The sequence below is a fragment of the Megalops cyprinoides genome, chromosome 1 (genome assembly GCF_013368585.1).
Source record: "Megalops cyprinoides isolate fMegCyp1 chromosome 1, fMegCyp1.pri, whole genome shotgun sequence".
Taxonomy (NCBI): domain Eukaryota; kingdom Metazoa; phylum Chordata; class Actinopteri; order Elopiformes; family Megalopidae; genus Megalops; species Megalops cyprinoides.
This window is the reverse complement of record NC_050583.1, coordinates 9,003,314-9,028,286: the sequence shown is the minus strand read 5'-3', so window position 1 is coordinate 9,028,286 and position 24,973 is coordinate 9,003,314. Positions and strand designations below refer to the sequence as shown.

The window sequence follows — 24,973 nt, the reverse complement described above, 5'->3', positions numbered from 1 at the left end:
AGTTAGCCGTGATGCTAGGGTTTTGTCGCGATCACTTTGTAAACGAGGACGATGTGGACAAGAGTCAGGCGTAATGGTGGTTCGCCAACGAGCAGAAGTCCGAGGCCGCTCTCTGTGTTTGACTTTTCCTCTGATAAGATTGGGTGTACAGACCGTCCGACCCAGTCTAATAGCAAAGAAGTAGCTGTGCGCCGTAAGGAAAGGGCGCAACGGCACGCCCATCTGGCAGAGCAGAGAGAGGTACGACCAGGGTTATGTTACGTCTTTTCTCGTCAAAGCACAGCCATCTAGTTTACAAGATAATAATTAGATAATGTAAGGTAAGCCGGTGATTATTGCGAAATAATGATGCAGGACCCCGATGCGCAGCGGAGGCTCGCTGTAGGCCTGCATTATTCCGCTTATTACACGACTACTCACTAAAGAAATCAATAATTTGATATAAAATATTGATTTAAAAATGATTTTATTGCTTTCGCCAAGAAAAAAGCGTCCATAGCAACGGTCTGTTATTTATAGCAGCGATCTGCTATTCAGAAGTAACAGACCGTAGAATGCCGTAATTGACCAAAAAAAAAAAAAAAAAAAAAAATTTTAACTTTATTATTCCAAAATACATGTCATATATATTACATATAAAAGATGACTCTACACTCTAAAACAGGGACTCTAAAATGCCGAAAAAAAACCCACTTTGCGGGCAGACAAGAGGAGGCGGCATCTAGGAGAATGACCTTACATGTCATTCAACACGCCAATACACCATCGCTCCATATCTGTCACGCCGCACCTTTGCTGCTGTACGCCTTCGCTGTACGCACCCTCGTTAGTTGTATTTTATCGTTAATTGCATTTTATACGTTATGTTGTTTAGATTCTGTACTTTTTTCTATTGATGATATTTTATATTGCTTTTTTTTTTTTGTAAATATGTGTGAGGACTTAAATATAAATGCACCGTTTGAGGTTGACACTGTTGCAATTTCGTTGTGCTTGCACAATGACAATAAAGTTCTTGAATCTTGAATCTACCAGCGCTGGGTCTTTTGTTGAGTTTCTGGAAATATTTGGAAATATATGATCCATGATCTATTGTATATATGCTCTCTTGTCAGTTTCATTCATTCATTCATATCTATGAGCACTGAGATTTCAAATTATGTGACGTGTGTCAATCGCGTTCTTATTGGTGCTTGAAGAACGCATTTGCCGTTCCCATGGTTACACTCTAGAACGTTGCTGAACTCGAGCTTTCATTGATTGTTTACAGGTACAGAGCATAGTGTGTGTTTTAGAGGGGACTATTGATTAAAATCTTTTAATCACCAATCAAAATACACCAGAAACTGTGATTAACGCATTCGTTGAACATATTTTTAAAACTGATCATAGTATAAGCTATCAACGCTGCTGACTCCAGAACTTATTTTTGCTAGCTGTGGGGCTTGCGCGGCACCCATTGATGCCCCGCTAGTGTCCAGTTCTAACTCTAAAATATCTTGAGCAAGAGAGGATTGTAAAAGCACATCAATGAAACAGTCACTCTCATATATAATTAGTGAATTTCTCTTTATATTAGTAAGAGGAAAAAAATATTTAAGAAAATTCGCTCAAACCTTTCGGCTTTGGGCATACTGCAGCCAGAAAATCATGTCATTTCTGCACAAATGTGAAAACATGCAAGCTGACATTCCACTTCTTATTGCTTCAGCAGAGCTGTTAAAAATAACGGACAGGAAAGTCTAGAGGAAGTGCACAGGGCGACGAGGACATCTTTTTCCGTGGTTTTTCAGCATACACAAACATCATGCAAACAACATGTGTGATCGACAATGGGAAAACAGAATAATACAGTTCTAGTGATGAAATAAAATGGCACAGAGCAGGAATAACTGTATTGATTATATCCATTGTCTTATACCATACATTCAATTACAAAAATAAAAGTAATACACATACAATACAAATGCAATACACATGTAAGGCACATGCATTGCTTTCTTGGTAAAATGTAAAATATTCAAGCATCTTGACACAAGTTTAGATGATACATCCAGACGTTTGCAGCTCTTCAGCAGCAGAAATGATGTCATTGCAGATGTTTTTGTATGTAGGTTCCTTGCACTCTGCCTCTGTGGGCCAGTACTCAATCCAGGTGCCTCCACCCAACATGTACATCAGTCTGCAAACATGTATATAAACATACAAGATGTGTAGATATATGATACAATCACACCCTATGCAATACACACACACATGCACACACCCTTCACACAGTACATTCAGAACATACATACATTACATTATCAACACACACACTAGTACACATACTTGTGGATAGTGGTGTTCTGTTTATACAACTTTTCAAACCACTTTATTAGGTACACTTTGTAAGTCACTCTGCATAAGAGCATCTGCTAAATGACTACACTAGGTTTTTGTAATGTACATACACATATGCACCCATATACACAACACATGCAATACACACACACATAAATATAGTAGCATGCATGTAAAAACACAGGTGCCATGTGCTGTGTACATATGTATAACACACAAACATGCACACTTTGCATATGCATTCAGTATGCTTACACAAATACAGAAACTACGTGTCGGTACTGCAAACTAAGTGCCTTCATTCTTTTTTGGAAACTCAAGGTTACCACGGCAGCAAGAATCCCAGTGTGTCTACCCCAGCTCTCTGGCACCCTCTGCTGACTGACAGCAGCAGGGCAAATCAGCAACAGCCTTGAGCTCACCTGTCCTTTCCTTCGACGAGGTCTTCAGATTTTCCCATGATCAGGTAGGTACTTCCTTCTCTCAGATCTATTGCCTCTCTGCAGTAGGGATGGGCCATAAATATGCGCTCTTTCCCACCCACACCGGTGTCAGTGCCTGCAGGGAGACAGAGACATTTTACCAGGAGGAAGGAACAGTCAAGAGACACTCCTCCACCACAAAAACATACAACAGTAGGACTATTAAAAGGACCACGATTTATTAATCCTATTGAATCTTCCATTTGCTCTCTGCCACAGGCAATGGAAATGAGTCACACTGACCACGCTGATCAGATTTCATCAAATGAGAGAGAGATCAGAAGTTTGTCAAACAGGAGCACTGAAGGCAGCTTAGCTTAGACTTACCTTCTTTGATGACGTCATCCACCAGAATTGTGAAGCGGTCTAATGCTGGAGTCAGATCAGCATGGAGCACTTTGGCTTTGTAAACTGCAGAACATGGACACGATCAGTATGCGCACACTCCAGACCTGTTTTCTTTTGAACAAGAAAGGATCACCCTTTGTCTTCTATATAGCAGTCAGATAAAATATGAGTAACTTTACAGTTTTACATTGTAGTTTACCTGCCAATGACCTTACCGTAGTCCATTCCGATCCCACAGGCTGAATTGATACGGTCTAAATCTTTGGATCTCTGTTTCTTCTGGTAACTGCAGTTCTCTTTGAATGGAAAAGAAATGCAAGTGAGGACATGGCAGGCAGGCTTTCTTCGTGACATCACTTCCTGCTAGTACATGCATGCGCCATACCTTCCGCACACCGGCACACCTCCTCATGGCAGATCCTGTTCAGGGCTCCACCTTTCTTCTGCGGGTGGTAAAACTTCATGCAGCGGTTTTCTGCAAGAACGGTGATTTTATTTCCTCAAGCTCTTTGCATATGACATGGCCAGAGCCATGTGTGGGTGCTGTGTTTGCCTTTACTGTGATAAGGCCTCTGAAACAGTGGAGAAGACTGGAGCTCACCCATAGCATAGTACTCGTACAGGGTGACAGCAGCTGGTTGAAGCAGACCCACTCTGGTCATCTGGTGTATCCTGAAGACCACTTTGTCAGACAGCTTGTGAGAGACCTGAGAAGAGAGAGAGAGGGAAACAAAGGAAAGAAAGAAACTGGATGTATGGAGAGAGAGTTTCCAACACCGTTATACTAAGATGAATGTACAGTAACAAGCAGACCAACAGCAAGCACTGTCAGTATGGCCAAAGGAACACACGTCCACACCTTATTCAGGTAGAAAAGGAGGGAGCCCTTTTCCGAAAGTTTTTTGTCCGTCTCAATCTGCTTGACGTACTGGTCTCTTCCAGAGGTTAACTGATGGAGTGAACATGAGAAAAGGCCATGACATGTGGAAAGAGATGTTACATCAGTCAGTGTGCCAGAAGACCCCAAAGGATGACTTAATGACTCTAAACTGTTACTCCAGGCTAAAGACAAGTAAGGAAAAAAAAGTAAAAATAAACTTTAAATCTTTTGATAAGGATTGAGAATCACTCAGGTGACAAGGGATTGTAGGTGGCATTTTATCTCAGTGTTCCAAGAATGAGTGAGGTAAGGAGAAATTGTAGAGGGCTTTTTATCTCAACAGTTGAAGAGTGTGTGAGGTCACAGTCCACAATGATGGCCCCAGTTTTCTTTCTCACAAGAGGCATGGCCATAGCTTGCAAGAGGAGACATTTGGTTAGTCAGTATACCAAGAGACCACCAAGGATGATTTAATGACTCTAAACTGTTACTCCAGACTAAAGACAGGTTAAAGAAAATGAAAATAAACTTTAAATCTTTTGATATAACTCAGGTGACAAGAGATTGTAGGTGGCATTTTATCTCAATAGTGGAAGAGTGTGTCATATCACAGTTCACAGTGATGGCTCCAGTTTTGTTTTTCACCTTTGCAAGGTCATTCTTGTCTGCAACGAATCCTGTGAGCATAGTAATATCCAGGACAGACATGGTGGCATCTCTGTCTGGGGACAGGTACCTGGGGAATGCATAGGAATGTCAGAGTGCAAAAATAAGCTTTGCATTGACGTCTAAAAAAATGGTAAATATCATCCATTTATTCCACATGATACTTAACAATGTGTCTGAAGTATCTTACTCACTGTGTGAAGTGCCTAGAGTCAAAAATACAATTGTTACAGTACCAGCTTTGTCCCCACTACACTACATCGTCCTTGGGTTTCAACATAGATGATTTACAAATGTTGAGGCTTGCAGGAGTCAGTGTGTACAACTCGTTTTAGTAATAAAACTGTTGTGAAGGATGAAGATTCCTTCATTATATACGTTTGTACAATTGACCATATCTGTAGTAAATTCAGTCAAACTGTTGTCATTTCCACCCTTGCAGACTGTTTCAGACCCTGAATGTCCTTGTACACAAGGGATAATTTCACTCAGAGGCAGTCTAAAGCATTGTCCAAAGCATTGCTATCTTTTAAAATAATTTTATGTATTTCACAGATTCAGATAACATGCCATGTTCATCACAGTGACAGTACTGTATGCTCTTAAAGGGTTGACACCACTTATAGCAGATTTGAGGATCAGATGTACAGCAAATGCTTCTACAGTACTAAAACGAATGTTTAAAAAAAGATGAAGATGAATTTGCCTTCAATCTCACTTGCCTCATCTCTATTGTCAGCTTGTACGTTTCCACTGCTTTCTCATCACTAACTGCAAAATGAAATAAACATGAAAAATAATCAAAAATAATCAATATGCCAGTGAATAAGGTCAGGGAAATGTTCACAAAGATATTTGTCCAGATTTATTTCCTTGTGAAGCAGGATTTACATTTATTTTGTCAGAATGCAAAGCAGTTTTGCTGAACTGCCCAATAATCTGTACCTTCTGGCTGTTTCTCTATCTTAACCTGCAGGTCAAAGTTCTTGCAGTCTGTGTCCTTTTCCTCTGGCAAAGCGTGGTATAAGGTCATCACCTGCAGCGTAACCAGCAGGCTGGTCAGTGCACATGTGATACCACTCAGTTTACCAGGCTACACACAGTTACTACACAATATCATTTATTGCAAGCTTTAATCATATAAAATTCTAATCAAACATGTCACAATCATAGACTTGCATTAAATACAATTAAGGCAAGCTATCAATGCTTGTAACTCATTTTTGCGTATTGGTTAAGTAAAGACCCTTCTGCTTTTATTTTACACATTCAGGTGAAGTATCTTCTCCAGTGGTGTAATATCATTTTCCCTCATGGGATTCAGATCTGCCCACCCTTGATCTTAAACCCAGCTCCTGAGCCACTCTTCCAAATTGTATGGCTTGTATTGTAATGATATAATAGCAGCTGTGCAAAGCAACAGGTATACCTGAAAGTACTTTTCTCAGCAAAATTGTGATAAATAAAAGAGAAATTTCTGTAGGAATATTTCAGAATTCAGCCCTTGTGAGTTTCTTATGGAAATTTGTCAAGTGTCTAAGTTTTTTCCCTTGTAAAAAATCATATGCATCTTATTCATCTTATTCTAAATTCAGCAATTTGCACATTACTAGGGAACATCAATAGACCCCATGCTTAATCCCTGAAGAAGATGAATACTTACTAACATGCTCCCCTGTCCTGTTCCTTTGGCAGTGACAGTTAGGTCTTGGTCAATCCGAATCTATAAACACAGATACAGCTTTCTCTTACTGGCCCAAGTCTGCCTATTCATTTCACAAGATTATTGAATGTTTGATTCTTTCACTAACATTTCCTTCTCTCTCAAGTTCCCATTCTTATTTTCCTTTCTCTCCCTCACTCATTCTCTTTCTCTCCCTCACTCATGCTCTCGTTTTCTTGTGCATATACCTTCCTTCTGTGTCAGTTTATTTCTTTCATCTGCTTTCATGCTTTCTTTCCTTTTTTCATCCCTTGCTTCTATACCTCTTCCTCCCTCCCCATTGTGTCTCTGTTTGGCTTACCTTGTCAGAGCGAGTGACGTAAGCATTGTCATTGTTGAAGCTCCACTTGATGGGTTTGGAACGGCCGCTGACGTCAATGTTGACTTGCAGGTCAACATCCTTATGGTCAGGCACCTCCATCGTGTACTGAGCCACAGCCTGGAACACTGTGATGGTGGACTGAGGGGGAACACCGGGACAGCATTAAGACTCGCCCCCCAAATCCTAAATGGCTGTGGGGCTTCAGTGTTGCCATAGTTTTCAGAAGAATTCTTCACGCCATCAAATGGTGGACATTCTGTTCAAATTCTGATACTGGACAGATTTACTGATCCTTATGGTGTGTGGATCAGATAAAGTGAATGGGATTAGCTAATCAGATGATTTTTAGATCTTGAAGAGAATCTTCACTAAATTGTGTAAAGGGATGCCCTAAAGCACAACAAATTTTATTTCACAAGGTTATGAAAAATGAACCATCTGTAGAATTGAACATTGACGCATCAGGGATAGGGAAGAGAGAAGAACATGACCTTTGTTGGAGTTTGTTTATCCTTTCTGAGAAACATAATTTCTACCTCCTGCTGCCCACAACCTGTGTGTACCTGGGTGGACCAGTATTGCGTGCTGTGGAACCTCTGCTCAGTCAACCATTTTACCACAGGACCAGCCTGGTCAAACTCCTTGGCCTTCAGCAGGGCCATCAGCGCATAACCTGTGGCCTCCAGGGTGAAACGGTGACCTCCAGGGACCGGCCAATGTGTTCTGTCTGTAATGGCAAATTGGGACATGGGGGGTATTAAAACAAAATGAAAACAGAAAATGTTAAAGGACTCATTCTGAGGTAACTAAATCACAGAAAAAGGAGTCTACATGTGTTGCATGTTAATGTCAATGCTAATTACCAACATGTTTCTGTTGTACAAGTCATTTTAAAGTCAACACTTTAAAATACGAGATTTAAAAGCAACAGGAGAGATCTTACAGATGTTCAAAGAGGTCAAATAGGTGATTAACAGGACAGTTGTAAAAGCCCATGAAACAACAGCCCCAAAAAGCTCCACAGAACAGAATCTAAACCTCCATGTCCCAGTCTCAACAAAAACTGTAGATGAGCTTCACGAAACCAACATTTATGGTAGGGCTGCCATTCAGGAATCTTTTGTATCCAAGGCCAGTGTGCAACAACACATAACCTGGTGCAATCAGCATAAAACCTGAATTTCTGAGCCGTGGAAGAAAGTAATTTGGACTGATGAGTTGTAATTTACTCTTTTTCCAACATCTGGACAGGTTTATGTTTGGAAAAAGCCAAAAGAGGCCTTCAACCCACATTGTCTGTTCTTTCTAGGGGACTATGAGATTGTTATAGTTTTGATGCTGGTTCTGTGAGCAATCCTAAAAAGAGTAACACTGACTGTAGGAGCCAAATGTTGCTGATAATTTAGTTGTAATTTTCTTTCTGTACACTGTTATTAACAGTGCTCAGGTATATAGGTAGCCAAGTTCAATGCTGTGGTTAGGTGTTTGACCCCGGAAGGGCAAAGAGTTTTTGACCGCTAGGTTCACGCTGGGCTCATGCTAAGCTCATGCCTGCTGTAAGCTATACCGCGAGTTTGTTTAGTTTGGTGTTTCGAGAATGGACATTGAGCTTTATCTGCGACTGCTGTGGAATAAATGAGGATTGCTTTGCCACTAAAGAACCGTCTGCAGACTCTTTGCTGAACAATCTGGTAGGTTTAGTGAATCTAGCAACGTCAAGTCTAGCGCGTCAGCCAGGTCAGGTCAGCCGGGGTTAAAACACTTCAGTAGTTCCGTATTAGACAGAACTCCTTTAACGCTGACAGATTTGTAAAGCTTTGCAGTAACTCTGGGAAATATCTCTACCAACAGTTGGATTGGGTTGTGTACTTCCTTTCTTATTCTTTCTTTCTGTCTTTCTTTCCCTGCCACACAGAATGAGGACAGGGTGTATCATCTGTGTATTACTGTGTGTTTCATGTCAGATGTGTGGGCCATGGGCACTGTGGGAAATGTTGTTTTCATGGGTCAGCTCACCATCGGATGCGAAGCGGAACAGGACATGCAGCTGGTGCTTTCCCCCGAGGGCCAGAGCGTAGGAGCTTATTGCCACGGCGTAGGGATTGGTCAGGGTGTGGATCCTGTGTGACAGGAACTCTCTGGCTTTCTTCATGCTGTCAGGCAGCCTCTGTAGTCATAGCACAGAAATTATAATGATAACATGCAAAACCTGTCTGCCTAGTTGCTCAGCGATAAACACAGTGAGCCCTACAGCCCAGGTTCGATCTTAGCTGTGTCAGTCACCGACAATAACCAGGATCCCCTAGTGGTAGAACAAATTGACCAGGGTTTCCTTTTCTTGTGTCTCTGATTGTACCTCTGATTGTCAGTTGATGTACCACAATTTTCTGTGTCATGTTAGATGTGATGTATTTGGTGTTATGTCTTCAGATGTGATGTGACCTGTGGGATTTTTACATGCAGAGGGTTGATTCACTCACATTTACTCTCTCCTCACAGATGGCACGTCCCTCCTGCATGGCAATCAGGACGAACGCAGTCAGCGATGCGTCAGCGTTTTTCCCACGCACACCACCCTGTGGGCAAAAACACAAACTACATGCAAGTGTGTGCTCTCCAAACACACTGTCCTTTACATGAGTGATACTGTACTGTTCGTGTCCATGGCTGTGACTTTACTGACAGATTTCTACATTTACTTGTGTAAATAAACAACTGACATATCAAAAATGTGTAACCTGTTGTTCTCACTTTATTGATAATACCTGGATGCACTAAAAAAAGGAAAGTTCTACTGAATGATTGAAATGATTCAAGTGCTTTATAGTTTTTGTGTTTCTGAACTATATGTATAATTTATGTCTTCCTTTCACAAAAGATTTTGAATTATGCTATTTTAATTGCGTACTAACACAGGTTGAGCAGGTGTTGGTAAAAGAGTAACAGCCCAGCTGAAGGGCGCCTGCAATGACATACCACCATTTCTCCGTGGATAACTGGAGCATCTTCTTTGAAAACGCCATCTGGCTGCTGTGCATTCAGGACCAGCCACTTGAGGGCGCTACAGATCACATCCTCCTGGATGCTGATGAGACTGTATGCCATGCTGAACACTTTGGCTACATATGCTGTCAACCTGGTGAAAGGGGAAGATGAGTCTTTGTTATGTAAATGTTCTGCACCTCACCAATATGTCACACCTTTGAATCAAGCTGAATCATGCAAATTAATCCAAAAATGAAATTCGAAGATTCTGGTAGAGCTGGGTTCTGGCTCAAGGTTTCTTCCTGTTGATTGGGGAGTTTTTCCTTGCCACCATTACCGTAGGCTTGCTCTCAGGGGGTCTCAGGCCTGGGATCAATGTAAAGCTGCTTCGTGACAACTTGTGTTGTAAAAAGCGCTATACAAATAAAATTGAATTAAACTGAATTGAATTGGTAGTCGAATTTTCTTTCTCTGGTAATCAAATGTCTGTCGCTGGATTTTGAAAGCCCTGCTGCTGCAATGGTGCTATGGTTCCTTTTTGATAGGGAAGCAGTGGTGGTTAAACTGGATAAGCATGATGGGAAGGGGCTCACCAGGTGCTGGGCTTTGTGTGGGTCCAAATGCTGTAAGAACCATCCTTTTTGCGATATGCCAGCTGTTGTGTGTATCCTGAATATAAGAAGGGAAAGGGACAACAAAACAGTTCTTTTGTTTGTTTGTGTGGGAGTCAACTGAAATATGTAAAAGTCCTAATAATGTTGTCCTTTATAAATAAAAAATTGAAGCAATTTTCAAATATTTTTAATGTATTGAAAAACAATTAAAATTAGTACTTTTATTTGTGAATATTCTCTTAATGTACATGTCGATATGCTGTAACTGATGAATCTGCAGGCTCTTACCCATTTTGATGAATTTGATGGCTTCTTCACGGCGGTCTACCCCCACTTTTTCCCATTGGCCGGTTCTATCCAGGTAGTGTGTGGCGACAACAGGTTTGGTCATGGTGATCATGTTCGTCTCACCATATCCATAGGGCTTGGTTATGAGGCTGCCTATGAGGGTGCCACTGATGGCAGCTTGAATGTTCTGACTCAGCACGTCAGCTGTGTGGTGGACATACATGACCAGTGGAACATATAAGTGAAAAAAAAAAGAAAAGGTGAAGAAATGTCTCCAAAGAGTAAGCGAGGATGTCCCCTTACCTGTCACGCTGATGTAAGTCTGTGAAGGTGAGCCCGGCACCTGGGAGGACAGCTTCACGCGGTTCATCTTCCGTGCTTGGATGCCACCTGATAGGAGGGTGGGAAAGTGTCACACGCACATGTCACACCTTGAACAGGGTAAAATACCAGGATGCAGCAGCTTCAGATCGATTCTAACAGATGGTGCTGATCCTGGATCAGTATCAAGGTCTTTGGGGATGAGATTAGGGATGAGTAAACTGAGCCTAGATCTGTTTTTGGGGGTAAGAAATTATAGAGGCGAGGAAGCCATGGGATACATTATGCCCCTTACACAGGCTTCCTGTGAGAATCCAGATGGCAAATGAATCACATTTTAAAACCAGGGCAATCTTGAGAAGACTGGTTTTATGTGATCAGAGCACAGTCAGAAACTCACCATGGTCAGACGGCTTCAGAACCAGCGTTACGCCATCCTTTATGGTTTTCAATCCTTCAGCCTGGGAGAGAGACAGTGAAAACCATGGGTGCAAGCAGCAACTTCAGCTTACTTTAGTCTAAGCCACCTGCACACCTTTTGTGAGAAATGTCATTGTCTGCGATTTTTCTTCTGAGAGCATGGAAAACATGATTTCTCAGTAAACTAACTGAAAATAAGATGAAAATATTTTGGATTACAATGCACAAGGAATAAATATTTAATATATGCCTAAATCTGTGTACAAAGTACAAACATGAACGGCAGTTTTTATGTGCATATTTTTACAATACATTCCTTCAGATACAAACATGAAAAATGAGACAAAAATTTGTAGGGTAAATATTCTTTATGAGAAGAAGTTCACTTACACTCAACATACCCCCTCAAAGCAAGGTCATGACTTCAATTATAAACATACTGAGTGCTGACCAGAGCTCTGACTAAATGTCTCAGATTGGTGGAAGAGTGATGGGTGGAACATATGCTTACCACCACTTGCAGGTCCTTCTTGACACCATCGGTGAGACTGGAGTCATAGACGGAAGCTTTGACCTCAATGGAGTGCTGTCCCAGGGCCATAGGGATGATGACGAATGGGATGACTTGCGAAGACATGGGATCAATGAACACGTCATCCATGCGATATTTCCCTCTCTTGCTGGCTGCACTGCACACCTCCTCTGTCTCCATCAGCTCCACCCGAACCTGATGGTGGGAGGGTCACGCATGTGACCTATGCTAAAAACATGATAATGCTGCCCTTCTCCAGACCGTATCACAGAAATGAGGCAGAGTTACACGGACATCTCACCTTTATTTCCTCTTCAAGGTAATTGTATAGCACAGCTTTGACTTCCAACTGCTCGTTCCGTACTGCAGCGTACGGCAGCTTCAGGTCGATGAAGAAGTCTTTCATCACCTTTATCTGAAGGGGATCTGCCACGCAGATTCCTGTAGACAGAGTCACACTGAGGAAAGACAACTGCAGCATCTTGTCCTGTTCTGTGTTTCTCATCTGCAGCGGGTTCTCCTTTTCTGCTGTTTTCACAACCCTTGGTTCTTTCTCTACCATTAGTGTATGTTCTTGCCCTAACCAGTTTGTTGTCTGTAGCCTGTGTGTCTCCAGTAAAGAGAATCTTATTTTTGGGAAAAAAAAAAATCCTCAGTCTTGAGTCTCTGTGTTTGAGTTCACTCTGCTCCTTGTAACACTAACATTATAGGACTGAAGGAATTAAATCTATCAACATCACTCTCATGTATTTAATTAAAAATGAATCATAGTTCACACACCAAAGGAGCAATATAGCCTCAGGGCAGATATACAGAGAAATAGACACGCAGAGACATCTTTAGTACCATGAGTTTTGGACAGGCTGACAGCAGTGATTTCCCAGGTGGTCAGGGAGTCCTTCAGGAAACTGTCTTTAGTTATTGATGTGGACACACTGGAGTATGATGGAAGACAGACAGATCAGACTATTACACTCAATGGACGAAATTAATCAGCTGCAAAGACTCAGAAGCACTGTTCAGCCATAAGACAAGACAGGTATTGTTCTAAAGTGGTATCCTGTTACTGCAAGTGGCACTGCTCAGTCATAGACAAGCAAAAGCGCTGAAGGTTTTTGGGCCCAATGCTATGCAAATTCTACAGACCTTTGCAGTGTGTGGATCATCTGAAATATACTAGGGACATTATTTCAGGTGCAAACAAATGCTTTTCTGGAGAATGGTGTGGTCTTGACAAATTTCATTCAGAGAATACCATTCAGCAGTCTTTTCCTGCCTGGATAGAAGGGGCTTCAATTGGTGAAATAATAAGTGTAGATGAAAGCATAAAGTTGAGGGAAAAGCCTCAAGAATTGGAAAGTAATAAATGAAATAAGGCAAAATCACATTAAAAACAGTCACAGAGCCCAGAGGGTTTCTGTTCAGAGTGAAATGGCAAAAAAGCACAGGGTGTTCAGAGGAAAACAAAAAACACCAAAATGACAGATTAAACATCAGGAGTTATAGTCTTTCAAGGCTCAAACGCCCTTCCAGTCAACCTAGTATGAGATTACTTTTGGCATTTTAAACCTTGAGGTGGGCCTTCAGAACTTAAAACAAAACACTGTATTGTCTTGGCATTCCTCGTTGAGGTCAGATAGCATGCTGGACTGTCTGACCTAAGGGAGACAGACAGCCTATGAGACTAATTATGTAAACAGGTAACATGCACGCTGGTCATGTCACCTCTCAGGTCATCACAGTCCCAACTCCAACACTTAACTCTCTCCGTATTCTGGGAGCCCTCATCATCCAGCTTGAGCACTACCTACATACTGCCCCCCCCCCTCCAGTCCTTCGACCATCAGTAGTCACTTTCCACACAGAAAGGGGTCACTTGCAGTAATCACTTTCGACCATATCCTTCTGTATTCCCGAAAACGAACAGGCATCTCAGATGGATTACATTCTATTATTCCCAGCATTCCTGTTTGGTGGCCTGGAGAAAGGCTGTATGAACACCTCATAGGTTCTCAACAAGAGTCTCCCAGGGTTCTGTGCTCAGCCCTCCTTCTGTTTTCATTATGCACAAGATCACTTGGCTCTGCTATTTCCTCCAATGGTTTATCATGTCACTGTTATGCTCAGCTTTCTCTTTATTTTTGCCCCATCTGATGCTCAGATCTCATCGCACATCTCAGCTTGACAACATGAAGTCTCATTGTGGATGTCTAATCATCGCCTTAGACTCATCTTGGCTAAGGCTGTGCCTCTCCATATTCCGGCCAAGTCTTCTCCCTTCCAGAACTTCATAATTGTTCCTGGAAGACACAATGGCGTCAAGCTCTCAGACCATCAAGAGCCTTGGTAATACTCAAGTGCAAACTAACCTCTGCGGAACACACAGCAGTGGTCAGTAGGGCCAACTAGATGTTTCTACACAACATCAGAAGGACCCACCCTTTCTTCACCATCTACTAAACCCTGTTGCTAGTCCAGGCCCTGGGCCTCTCCCACCTTGACTGCTGCAGCTTCCTCCTTGCTGGCCTCCCTGCAGACCCCTGCAGCTCATTTAGAATTCTGCTGCTTGTAATCTTCACATGTCTCACCCCGCCTAATCTTCCTCCACCGGGCACTGGTAGCAGTTTTAAAATGCTGATGTTAAGCCGTCTGAGCAGCTGGGGGAACAGTTCCTGCTCATCTTCAGTCCATCATCAGACTGTACACATGGGTCAGATCACTCTGTTCAGCAGCTTCAGGACATCTGGCTGCTCCACCCCAGCCCCCTCTTCATTTCCTCACATTCCTGTCACTTCTGTTATGGGCTCCAGCTGTTGTGGAATGACCTTCCAGTAGAGGTCAAGACTGTGGCTCCCCTACCCAAGCACAAACTCTTCACCTTTCGTGTTATTCTACTAGAATATGTTAAAGTTTTTCTGTGGGATGTTTTTTTTAGCTTTCTTGTTAGAAATATTGTAGTCTTTCTATAAGATATGATGCAATTAACCCCGTTCCTCGGACGGCTCCACTCCTGTAGTGTCTGCAGGAAAATGATGCACACTTTCTATCAGACTGTGGTGGCCAGTTCTATCTTCTATGCTGTGGGGTGCTGAGGCAGCAGCATGAAAACAGCTGATGTCAACAGGATCAAAAAGCTCCTAAGGAGGGCTGGCAGCATCCTGGGAGCAGGGCTGGATTCTCTAGTGGAGGTCTCTGAAAGGAGGATGCTCAGCAAGCTGCTGAGTATCATGGGTAATCCTGCTCAACCCCTCCATGGCACGCCGTCTCTCCAAAGGAGCACATTCAGCTAAAGACTCATCCCTCCAAAGTGCTACACAGAGCATCACAGGTGATTGTTTCTTCCGGTGGTGATAAAACTCCTCCCCCTTCTGCCATAGGGAGATCACTATTTGATCCCCCAGTGCAACACTCACGTACAAAACATTAAGGGCAATATGTGCAAGAGGCACACTACGGACATCACCAGAATTCTGCAACTGTCACTTTAATGGTGCAGTTTGCAATTGAAGAATTTATTGTTCTATTGTTCTATTTATTGTCTTTATTGTCCTGTGTTTTTCTGTTTATTTTATGTTGTGTACCACTGTTCCCAACATACTTGACTGTTGGCGAGGCAATTTCCTTTTTGGATGCATAAAGTATTATCTATCTATCTAAGAATGTACATGCTAGTTATTTCAGCACTGTGTTAGCTTTGTACCAACCCTCATGTCTCTTCATTGATTGCACTTTGTACTTTATACTTTAGACAAGAGTTTCTGCTAAATTACAAAAATGTAAACAAATGAACCATCCAGATGGAATAAAGGTCAGGTTCATTTCTGCAAAATTGGTCAGGCATTCTGAACGGATTCACAGGTCATCAAACCAACCAGATAGCTCGTCTGTGTCCACTATATGCTGAGGTACATATGGTGAAGATAGGTGACTACGTAACGTTGTGCGCCATGACACACTAAAGCACCATTCGTGACCTTCTGTGTGACGCAGATGCAGACAGAGTGAAACATTGTGCGTCCGTATATGGATAAGACCTGCATAGCCTCAACGAGAGAGAGAGGAGAGCTGCAAGTCGACAGAAACAAAGAGAGAGGCAGTGGAGAAAGGCTGAAGCACTGTGCTCCTACAGTCAGAGAGTGGTGCTGTGCTCCTACAGTCATAGGGAAGCTCTGGCACCAGGCAGCTCTTACCATCCTCTCCTGTCTGGGGGGCACTGTGGCAGTGTCTCCTCCACCCATAGCCAGCTCTCAGGGAACTGCGTGCGGGACATAATGTCTTCACTGCTGATATAGTAATCGTCATCATCACCTATGTGTGGGCAGACAGAGAGACAAGCCAAGGAACTCAAGGAACCTCTGACTGATACCTTTCAATCCCTTTCAATTTCCCCTCATGGTGCTTTACTCATCATTAGCCAAGTGGTTTAGAAACAGAACTACTTGACCAGGAACTGAAGCATAAGCAAAGCCAGGGTATATGCCAGCCGGGAAAGGAGTGGCTATATTAGAATCGCAGTGGTCTTCTATTTTGATGTTCTCTATTTTACTTAATCAAAGGGTTCTAGAACATTCAGGCCCCAGTGTGTGCGTTTGTTCATTCAGAATGCCGTAATCAACAGTATCTTTAAATGCATGTCACATCAAGTGTTGTGTCCAGTTTAATCTTCTATATCTGTTGAATGTGGACTCATCCATTAAGAGCAGAATCATAGTGTTCCTTGCATTACTTCAGAACTGCTGTGAAATACTGCCACCTCCCCAGTTTCCTGAACAGCATGGCTTAAGATGAGAGTGGGAATTACTGCGTGCCAGGAGCATCTGCCGTGTTCTTGGCACCACGTGTCCCTTCTCCACCTCTGTACAGCAGTGGAGGAAGGCTTTCACGCACTCTTCTCCATCGATGATGAACTGGGAACGCCGCTCACATGTGTAGTCCATCAGACTCTCCACCATTCCATCCTTACAGCACTGTTTTGCCAGCCCAGAGTAATTACTCGCTGCGGCACAAGAGGAGAGACTCAACAGAGTGAAAGACTTAGTGCTCAACCAGACTGTTCCCCCTACTCAGCCCCACACAACACCCTGGTACCAGACCAAACTCCCAGTTAGGTGCCAGGCATTGAAAAACAAAACAAGACATATTGCTATTCAGCAAATAATCATTCAAAAAAATTATCTAATTACAAATAATAAATCCTATTCAAATATCATGACATGTAAATTCACCAAAAATGAAATATGTTATATATATATATATATGTATATAATTTATCATCTCATATTTGAGCATATATTGAAATGAATATTGAGAATCTTTTGTAATAAAATGACACATAACCTCTAACTCCTCAGAGACTGAGAGAGACAGAGATTTCCCCAGGTGCATTAAACGGTTCTTCTTACCTAGTGACGTTTTCAGGTCGATCAGTGAGAGTGAGCGCCGTCTGCGAGCCTTAGGGCGAGCAGGGCATTGGGGGTCTGGAGTCACAGACATTACAGAGGAAGAGAGAGTCACAAAGGGCAGCAATGACACTGCAGCTTGGCTCTGTGAGAGTTAAAAACATCAGCTCCTATATTCACACAGAAATAGACATGCACAAATGTACCACACATGTATTATCACACATGCATTATCTATCTATCGTACGTGCATGGAAACATTCGACACACAATAAAACATCACACATTATAGTCTATACCAGTAAAACCTTGCCACGTCAAAAACATATAGTCGTCATACCTGTTCTGGATTTGGTTCCACCCAGACTGGATTCAAATACCAGTCCAGCGTCAGAGAAGACTGCCATGCTGTCTGCGCCACTCCCAGCCGTACAGCCAATGTCGTGCTTTTCAATGACGTCCCAGATCTACATGTGGAGACATGCCACTGCTGTAGATAGCTCATCCCTCTATTACTCTTACAACAATTGGAAGCCATTATTTATCAACCATTATATATTATTTTATTTCTTCCCTTACCTTTGTTTGTGTCAATCTGTACTGACTGTTGAGGACGTAAACTCCTTTGTCCACAGCCACGAGTCCCACTTTTGCACCTGGGTCACCGGTGATGGTCAAGCCGAAGGGCTTGCGAGGCTCATAAACATCCTTTGGTCTAGTGGGGGAAACGGTGAGCTGCAGGCAGAGAAGGAATACACTGATTCAGCATGACTTCGTCTCTGAACAGGTTAAATCTCTGACAATGCATGGACATAAAAACTCAACTGAAAATGCACAGCATGCTTATAATTCACCAAGTCTCTCACAAACACTCACATCTACAGGTACAATCGCAATCATGAAAGATTTTGCTTAAAAGTTATGATTCATTTTTGTCTTACTGTTCCCAAGCAGTTGTCCTTCACATCCACCCAGAGAGAGTCTGACACCACCTCTGTTCCCACATGGTAGTATGCCACTAAGCGGAAGGAGGGGATCATGTCCTTGGTTACTGGAAGGGATAAGGTCACTGATGACTGTCCTTTCAGCCTTTCATGCCTTGCTACATGGACAAGTTTCCCTTTGTTCATTATCTGTTTGGGCACACACATAAGCACACATCAGGATCTTCTCAGGTATAAACACACACAGGTATACACCAGTACCTGTTCAGGTACACGTTCAGAACAGGCACAAATACTGGTGCAGTCCATAGCAGACACATGAATGTTAATAGCACACATTCAAGGACAGACACATTCCAAATATGTGACACATGTAAAAGGCATAGACAGGCATAGATACAGATACACACCAGGTATGTGAAATGCTGGATCTTATCCTGATCACCAGGGCTGTTCCTCAGATTGAGACCGATGCGTAGGTTGTCTCCGGTCTCCAGCTCAGTTGCAGGGACGCTGATGTACAGGTAGTTCTTGGAGCCGCCCTGTGTCTTGTATGGTAGGGCTGTCATGTCCTTCTCAGCCTGCCGTTCCTGAGGCATGCCAGAGACCTTCGTCCTCACCTGGAGATGAAAAGACAAACTTACACTCTTATCCAAAAAAAACATCAGAGCAACACCAGTCCATGATTTGGGACCATGTTGTAACGTGTACTGATTTAAGTATGGCAACAGTAGTGTCGCTTCTCCATACTGGTGGTAGTAGGGGGTTGAGCAAGTGAGAGTACTGCACACCAACCAGTGATTTCCAAACAGGTGGTTTCCAAACAGATATAACACCATTCATGCAACTGAAACAATTTCTGAACTTCACGGGTCTACAGATGCATTTTCAGTGTCAAAGGTTTCCACACTCCCCTGCTATCAGTTTCTTGCTTTTCAGTACAGAACTGAAGAATGGGGGTTATGTGCTCGAATTCACTTTGCCCTGCACCTTTCAGAGACCAGCAAATCAGGATGTAAAAAGCTGAGGAATAAAGTATTTAAATTCTATTACCTCAAGTAAAGGTGACATGAAGTCATGGTGTCATCTCTCACTTTGTTATCTCACAGACCACCTTTGAGACCTAACCTGCCTTTGAAGATCTGGTCCTACAGATTACAGACTAATTTTCCATTGTGCCGGAAGTCATGCTGGATAACAACATGAAGAGTGTGTGCTAAATGAATGTAATGTAATGTCATGAATCGCCATTGTTTTACCATCGTTAAATTACCACATTTATTTTCAACGTGTGCAGCTGAGATTGAATCAAAGTGGTAGGATCAAAGGTTTCCCGAGTGCAAACGGCTTGGGGGTGGAGCTCACAGTGATTGGAAGACTGGTAGCCTCCTCCTGGGTGTTGATGGTTAACTTGGCAACCCCGTTTTGCTGGGTCCTGCCCACAACTGGCCCTGGTGTCACCTCCACATCAATGCCATTGGCAGGGCTGCCATTTGGCTTTGTGACATAAACCTTTCAGAGCCACATCAGAAGAACGATCAAAACAGCGTGACAAATATATTCCCAGTAAGAATATCAGACTGCACTGTATGTCAAGCAATATATTTTTGCCCATCATAATGCATTTGTCAATGTATTAAACAAAATACAGTGCATGTGTCTGATACTAAATCTTCAGTGAAAAGTATTGCAGTTTTGTTATGATATTAACGTTAACGATAAAAACGCAAAACTTACAAAAATTATTTTCAGTTGAATTATTAGCTGAACGATTTATAATTCAAGTGACACTGGTCATCAAAAGGAAATAATAGCAACAATAATGAGAAAAAACAGACCACAACATCAAACGGCATCCCTGGTTTAAAGTAGGTGGGAGTCTTGTGGAAGTGGATGCTGTAGGGTGAGGTCACTATCAGGATTCCCCTCTTCTCTGCCTCCACCATTTCACTGCCTGCCAGAGGAAGGAACCAATCAGTGTCAGTGACAGTTACAGCACAGTCAGTGTGCAGTCAGTTACAGTACAGCCAGCAGTCAACATTCAATTACAATGCAGTACAAGTTACAGTGCAGTCAGTTGTACAGCCACTGTTTACGGTACACATACTCACACACATGTCCTCAGTCACACATATACATACTGTATATACACTGTTACACATTCACTTGTATGCACACAGATATTAGATATATAAGCACAAGAACATGCTCCTCACCACTGCTTGTTAGCATGCTCACAGACACATATAAAGACAAGTGAAGGAGCTGGTTGATGTCTGGGAAGGATTTCAGAATATGCTCTCTTCTCAGTGTGGCCTTGCCCTTTCCTGAGATGACCTGTATTCAAAAAGAAACCCATCTTGATGGCCAACCGTGAAAGAGGGACAGTATAAAGTGTTTGCTTATGTTGAGGTGTGGGTGAGACAGAAAAGTGCACTGACATTCACATTCTGTACTGAGGCAGGGAAACGATTCTTCTCTCCTTCTTCGGTCAGGACTCCGAACACCACAAACGCCTTCCCTGTCACATCCATCCCATAGAGGTACCTTTAGGGTGGGATAAGGGCAAGACCTTCACCACAGGTACACATCTACTACACTGAGCAGCTCTGGGTACTTTCTGCAGACAACTGATCCAGAATCAGCTTACCCAACAATAATTCCCCCCAACCCTTTGAGAAAAAGCTAACACTAACAAAATTTATATTTATTTGTAAATTCTCATTGAAAGTTGCAGTGGAGTATATGTAAGCCATGAATGCCACACTAGCCAGATATTGTCTCCCTAGTGCACAACAAACAATCATTTTATCCTACCTGGCACTTATGTCAACAGACAGCTGAGTATCGGTAGTGTAGAAAAAATCCTGTTCTGGTGTTAGCGTGACCTCAAAACTGGGCAGCACTAGAAGGATTAAAGAGAAAAAGATCTCTGTATAGTGTATCCCTGTTCTCTGTTGATGGAAATTAGCTTTGACCTCCTTGATGATAATCTCTACCATGAAAAGACCATAGTCTCACCGTATTCTTTGACCTCAAAGTTAGCTGTAAAATTCTTCTCTGGGCTGTGCTGGAATCTGGATACCACCTTCCAGGTCCCAAAACTGTAAACCAAAAAAAGGTTTGAGGTAAGACGTCTTGGCCATGGGTAAGGGGGTACACAATGTGAGCAACATATGGAGACTTTCCCAAAACAAACCTAACAACCTCCGATAGATGGTACTGTCCAGATTTGATACCACGTTCTGGATACACAATGTCTTTCTGAACTGTGATTCCTTCAGGAGTCTGCACGGGAAACAGACAAAAGCATTTTTCTGTTATTCGATGTGAGTACAAGTGGTCAAGATAACAAGCGGTTAAGAGGGTTTGTATGTTTGTTTGAAGGACAATACGGATTGAAACTTTACCATGATTTCCACAGATACCCCAGATGTGACTGGCTCCAGACCAGGGTTCAAGGTAAAGACCCTGTAACGAACTAGAACATCAGCCAATGAATTATTCAGTTGGATCAGTAGGAATTTGAATGTAACTGCTGGTTTACTACTGCCATTTGAATCAGAGGAACATTATGACAAAGCACCATTAATAATTACTGAGATGGATAGATAGTTAGTTATAGCCAAACAGACAGATACACTGAAAGATATATCAAATAAAAAAGGGTAAGAACTAAAGAACTACTACACGAGCTACAGGAAATTATGCATAAACTTCTGTTTCAAATCCAAAACATAAATCTAATGTGTCATTGTCCAGGGAATAATTTTCCTGTTTTTTTTTCCGTCAAATAAGCCTTGTTTTTCTATTTTTGATTCCTTCTGAGATATCCACTGTGGTACATGTACAGGGCTTTGTGACAATCTTGACTGTAAAAATGTGTCATAACAGATAAAATTTGATTGAAGTCTGGATTTAAAAATAAATATTAAAATCTAAAATATTCAGGTTGCATCTTAAATTAGAGTTTTAAAATAACTTTGATCAGAAAATAAATATGTATATTAAATCTAAATATTTAAAATCCAAGATTTGCAAAATCCAGGTTTTATCTATTTATACCTTGCCTCAAGTCTGAGCTTTAAAATAAATATTTACCAAAAATTAAAATGTAACCAAATGTTTAGTCTTTGCCTGGAGAAATACTACTATTACCGTAACTCCCTCCTTTCTTGGCTTCCTGCCTGTAAAAACCCTTTCAACTAATCCAGAATGTAGCTGCACAACTTGCGAACAATCTCCTTAAATGCAGTCCTCACTTCACTTCATTGGCTTCCTGTTATCATTCACATCAAGTTCAATACCTTGGTGCTGGGGCAACTGACTGTCCTGCCCCGACGGGGTCATTCCTCTCAGACACAGTCCCTGTCTATACTGGTCCTTCAGTGGTGGACTCAATTTCCCATAGAGGTCAGGACAGCGGACTCCCTAGCCATGTTCTGTTGCAGACATCTCGGTTCCACCTAAATCCCAGCGCCTTAACACCAGCTATCTCTAGGATTGATGTTTATTTTATGTGTAGTATTGTGACATATTTTGGATTCTGTGTTATAGTCTACTTGGGTTCCATTGTCTGGTCTGCACATGTTAACATGTGGTAAGGCTTGAATGATGTTATGCTCACACTCACTGGTCTGGGACTGTTAGCCTGGTCAGACACTGTTGCTCACTAAACTTGAATGGATACACTTAAGTTCTACTGTGCTTTAAGCTGCACTGGATAAGTGCATCTGCTAAATACATGTAGCGTAATGTAAATAAAAAATGTATTTATATCTTAAGTTGTGGTGTGCAAAAATAAATATTTCTTAATTTCTCAGTTCAAAAAATGAAAATGAAAATGAAAAAAAAATTCAAGATTTACCATTCAGTGTCCCATATTGCACATATATATTTCTAACTATTCAGAATAGTGTCTCCAAATATGATCAATACGTAGTGCTTTCGTAATACAGAAGGCTTCATGCAGTCATACCAGTACTCGCTGGAGTATAGATGGTCTTATCCGTCTGGATAAATATGTACCCGGACTGGAAAGAGAGAAGAACGATTTTCTCCAGCGGATCGCCGAGAAACTTTGCTTGCAGATAGACGTACTGTTTGAGATGTGTCTCTTTCTGAAGAGGAAGATAATCAGCAGGGATCTGTAATAAAAACAGAGGGATGCACTGTCACATCTGTCCAGGGAAGAGTCTTCACACCCTTTTAAATTAGTTCTGAGTTTAACACAGGGACTTTTCTGATTTTCTGTTTGATGAGGCAGGAAATGACAGTTGTGGGACCTGTAATGACTGGGTCGGCAGAGGAAGTGATATCAGGGTTTGGAAATGACTCTGTGTTCTGGGAGTGAAAGACATGGACCCCCACCTCAATTTCCTGCAGAGCCTGGAAGTTGTTGGCTGCAGTCAGCCTCACAGTCTTGGAGAAGATCTCCCGGGTTTTGTCTGGAAAGTTCTTCACCATAATTTCCACATTGAGGTCACCTCCTGCATACTCCTGCGCCTCCACAAAGACATTCTCCTTGCTGCCCACCCGCAGCAGGTTTGGCGCGGTCAAAACAAACCTGGAGAGAGGAGAGACGCATGTTTACTGTGTGATACAGACTGGAGTTAATGAATGTCCATTGAGGAGCGAGAAAGATGAGGGTGAAGGTTAAGGAACAAGAGCTAAGAAGTAAGGAGTGAAGGCCTGAAAGCTGCAGTCAGACACTTTCACTGTTGCTCCCCCTAGTGAAAACATAGCACCAACCCTACATTATACTGCTTGATTTCAGAAGAGATTCTCTCTCTGAGGCTCTTAGCCACAAGAGCACACACACACTCTCACACAGGTGTTAAAACAACCCTGCAGACATTGAACCTCACAGCCTCAAAAATATTTTGCCTCAATAAGACCGTAAAAGCACAGCACTCTCTGCGTTCCTCAGTTGTTCATTAACCCTTTGTTTGCACACTGTTCTTCTGTAAACCAGGACACCTACTGACATACATGCACTGCAACATCTCTAGTCTGCTCATTATCGCATGTCAGTGGACTGACCATAATTTTAACTAATTAACTAACATTTTTACAACTTACTGAGAAGATGCTCTTATCCAGAAGAAATTCCACAGTATATTTCATATTTTACAAAATATCTATTCATACAGCTTGATATTTCAGCCTAAGTAACTTGCCAAAGGGTAGAATATAAGTGTTCCTCCCTGGAAATTAAATAAACAACCTTCTGGTTTCAACATGTGTTGCTGCCACCCAATGAATTTCTTCTGTGATTTTTTTAAACAAAATTCCCCACTAAACATGGCAAGAACCAAGCAAATATACCACAATTTTTCTGATCAACGATTTTCTAACAATGAAACACAAATATGACTGCTATTGACATCTCCAATTGTTCCATGTCTGGACTGTTTCTGTGCAGGTGTGCAACAATCAGCTTTCCCTATCCTATGTGTGCCTCAAAGGGTCATTGACCACCACTCTTAGTGAATCATGTATAGAGTGTGCGTATGTTTGCGTGTAGTACACTCACAGTGGATTATGTGCAATTTAGTATGTCTGTATACGGTATACTCACAGTGGATCACTCTGAGAGAGTGCAGGAAGAGACAGAGCCAGCGCAGCCAGCCACAGCACGTCCACACTCATCTTGCTCACCTGATCCAGTTCCTGTGCGGGTCTGGGTACTGCACTTTATACTCTG

General features: G+C 42.1%; 1 protein-coding gene across 1 annotated transcript; it reads right to left on the bottom strand.

The window, feature by feature from the left end:
- Nucleotides 1-823: 823 nt before the first annotated feature.
- Nucleotides 824-24,948, bottom strand: LOC118777264 (complement C3-like). The gene is made up of 41 exons (XM_036528066.1): nucleotides 24,848-24,948; nucleotides 23,638-23,833; nucleotides 23,246-23,414; nucleotides 21,678-21,748; nucleotides 21,467-21,555; nucleotides 21,289-21,371; nucleotides 21,085-21,172; nucleotides 20,709-20,814; nucleotides 20,484-20,604; nucleotides 20,106-20,221; nucleotides 19,633-19,779; nucleotides 18,678-18,887; nucleotides 18,265-18,456; nucleotides 17,903-18,058; nucleotides 17,664-17,790; nucleotides 17,327-17,401; nucleotides 16,726-16,920; nucleotides 16,115-16,232; nucleotides 12,771-12,859; nucleotides 12,226-12,365; nucleotides 11,904-12,119; nucleotides 11,373-11,433; nucleotides 10,955-11,041; nucleotides 10,652-10,855; nucleotides 10,343-10,418; nucleotides 9,741-9,900; nucleotides 9,245-9,340; nucleotides 8,781-8,931; nucleotides 7,328-7,491; nucleotides 6,744-6,902; nucleotides 6,383-6,442; nucleotides 5,665-5,755; nucleotides 5,442-5,490; nucleotides 4,699-4,789; nucleotides 4,033-4,122; nucleotides 3,775-3,880; nucleotides 3,559-3,648; nucleotides 3,389-3,469; nucleotides 3,153-3,236; nucleotides 2,766-2,901; nucleotides 824-2,182 (listed from the first exon to the last, which is right to left on the bottom strand). The coding sequence occupies exons 1-41, from the start codon at nucleotides 24,916-24,918 to the stop codon at nucleotides 2,041-2,043; spliced, it is 4,953 nt and encodes a 1,650-aa protein (XP_036383959.1). The 5' UTR covers nucleotides 24,919-24,948; the 3' UTR covers nucleotides 824-2,040.
- Nucleotides 24,949-24,973: the final 25 nt, after the last annotated feature.

Coding starts and splice junctions, on each gene's coding strand:
- LOC118777264 (XM_036528066.1), bottom strand. CDS start 24,918: ATGAGTGTGGACGTGCTGTGGCTGGCTGCGCTGGCTCTGTCTCTTCCT. Junction 6,443..6,743: donor ACGTCACTCGCTCTGACAAG/GTAAGCCAAACA, acceptor CTGTGTTTATAG/ATTCGGATTGACCAAGACCT. Junction 2,183..2,765: donor CTCGTCGAAGGAAAGGACAG/GTGAGCTCAAGG, acceptor ACATGTTTGCAG/ACTGATGTACATGTTGGGTG.